The sequence below is a fragment of the Colletotrichum phormii genome, assembly GCF_030913505.1.
Source record: "Colletotrichum phormii strain CBS 102054 chromosome Unknown BDP81scaffold_63, whole genome shotgun sequence".
Lineage (NCBI taxonomy): Eukaryota > Fungi > Ascomycota > Sordariomycetes > Glomerellales > Glomerellaceae > Colletotrichum > Colletotrichum phormii.
Window position 1 is genome coordinate 1 of NW_026851505.1, and position 1975 is coordinate 1975.

The following is a 1975-nucleotide window of genomic DNA, read 5'->3' on the forward strand; positions in this document are numbered from 1 at the left end:
CACTCAAGGGCTACGCCTTGTGGCAGGATTCATGGGCCAACAGGATCGACTGTGTCCTTGGTGACCTGTCCAAGCCCCGTCTCGGTCTGGACGACGCTAGCTGGAAGCAAGTTGCCGAGACTGCGAACGTCATTGTTCACAACGCGGCGTACGTGCATTGGATTGCGCGCTACGAGCAGATGATGCGCAGCAACGTCTTGTCTACCATTGACGCGATGAAGCTTTGCAATGAGGGCAAGCCCAAGATTTTGTCCTTTGTGTCTTCGACCTCGACGCTGGACACCGAGCACTACGTCAACCTTTCTGACAAGGAGACGGCCACCGGTCGTGGAGCCGTCCTCGAGGAAGACGACTTGCAAGGCAGCCGCCTTGGCCTTGGTACTGGTTATGGCCAGACCAAATGGGTATGTTCACCTGACATGACACAATCTGTGGCATCAAGCTAACCGTCCGGCAGGTCTCGGAACAGCTCGTTCGCGAAGCTGGTAAGCGCGGCCTGCGCGGCGCCGTCATCCGCCCCGGATACATCCTCGGCAGCCGCCACGGTGGTGTCTCCAACACGGATGACTTCCTCATCAGACTGTGCAAGGGCTGTGTCCAGCTCAAGGCCCGCCCGCGCATCGTCAACTCGGTCAACGCTGTCCCCGTAGACCATGTCGCCCATGTCGTCATCGCCGCGGCACTCAACCCCCTTCCCGGCGTCAACGTCGTGCACGTGACGGCGCATCCCCGCCTCCGCATGAACGAGTTCCTCTCGACTCTGAGCTACTACGGCTACGACGTCCCCGAGGTCGACTACGAGGAGTGGAAGACGCAGCTGGAGGAGTTTGTGTCTGCCGGCGCCGTCGAGAAGGATCAGGAGCAGAGCGCGCTGATGCCGCTGTTCCACATGGCTACGTCTGACCTGCCGTCCACGACGCGCGCTCCCGAGCTCGACGACAGGAATGCTGTTGCCGTGCTCAAGGCTGATGCCGAGCGCTGGACTGGGGTTGATGATAGTGCGGGTGAGGGTATTACCCGCGAGGATATCGGAAGATACCTGCGTTTCCTGGCCGAGACCAAGTTCATGCCGTTGCCTACGGGTCGTGGACGTGAGCTGCCGCCGATCCCAGCGGGAGTTGCGGAGGCTCAGGCACAGTTTGGTGTCGGCGGTCGCGGTGGCGCGGCATAAAGGGGAACGTAGATAGCTAGCTATTGGAGAGATGCAGCTTGACCAAAATAAAACAAAAGAAGTTCTAGGTGTTTCAATTGCTCATAAGAGGTTCTAGAACTGCGCTGGTGTTTCTGTCATCCCAAAATCGCACGGACGATACACATAGTTCTGGGGTGCAGTCAAAGTTGTATTACACAGTGCAGTTGAGAACCAAGCATACCTTAACTAACTACCAGATTTCAGAGATGAAGCCCTGCTGGTTTTCGCATTGCATCAGGTCTGCCATGCTCCCTTCTCATCAGGCGACTTGGCGCAGAGACGATCGGGATATTGTCTTGGCGGTGCGGATGATTGGTACCTAGGATATAGTGCAGTACCTTATACTGGGACCTGCTTCCAGAAGCCAATGACTCTGCTGCATCGCGAGTATCTCACATCAATCTGGTAGATAAGATGGACAATACGTCTTCACCTCAATAACTGCAACTGAACAGCGAGCACCGGACTACAACTGTCTCTTCTGCCGGATTAGGTTCCTACCCACGCACAAAAAAACAGTTCAAAGGATGTCATCGTGCGTAATAGCGTCGTTGCAGTTGTGGGCTTTGGGGCTTCGGGGCTTGGGACAAACTCCAGTTAGCGCAACGGCGGAGTCAAAGCGCCAATCAGCAGTGGGCGCGCAGATGTCTCGGTGCCATCCGAAGACCCCTAATGCTTGCTTTCCGCCCGTTGTGGGCATCTGGAGAAGGGAACACTTAAAGTTGGATTCGAGTCTCTGTTCAGCTGAAGCTCGACAAGTACCGCTTTCATCGTCTTTGCAGA

At 56.2% G+C, this 1975-nt stretch overlaps 1 protein-coding gene across 1 annotated transcript; it reads left to right on the forward strand.

Moving 5' to 3' along the window:
• BDP81DRAFT_337005 (male sterility protein-domain-containing protein) lies at positions 1-1171 on the forward strand (the record flags this gene model as incomplete). Its single annotated transcript, XM_060585964.1, has 2 exons — positions 1-404; positions 458-1171. Coding segments are annotated over 2 exons (1118 nt in total), but the record flags the coding sequence as incomplete, so codon positions are not given.
• Between the last annotated feature and the right edge of the window lie 804 nt (positions 1172-1975).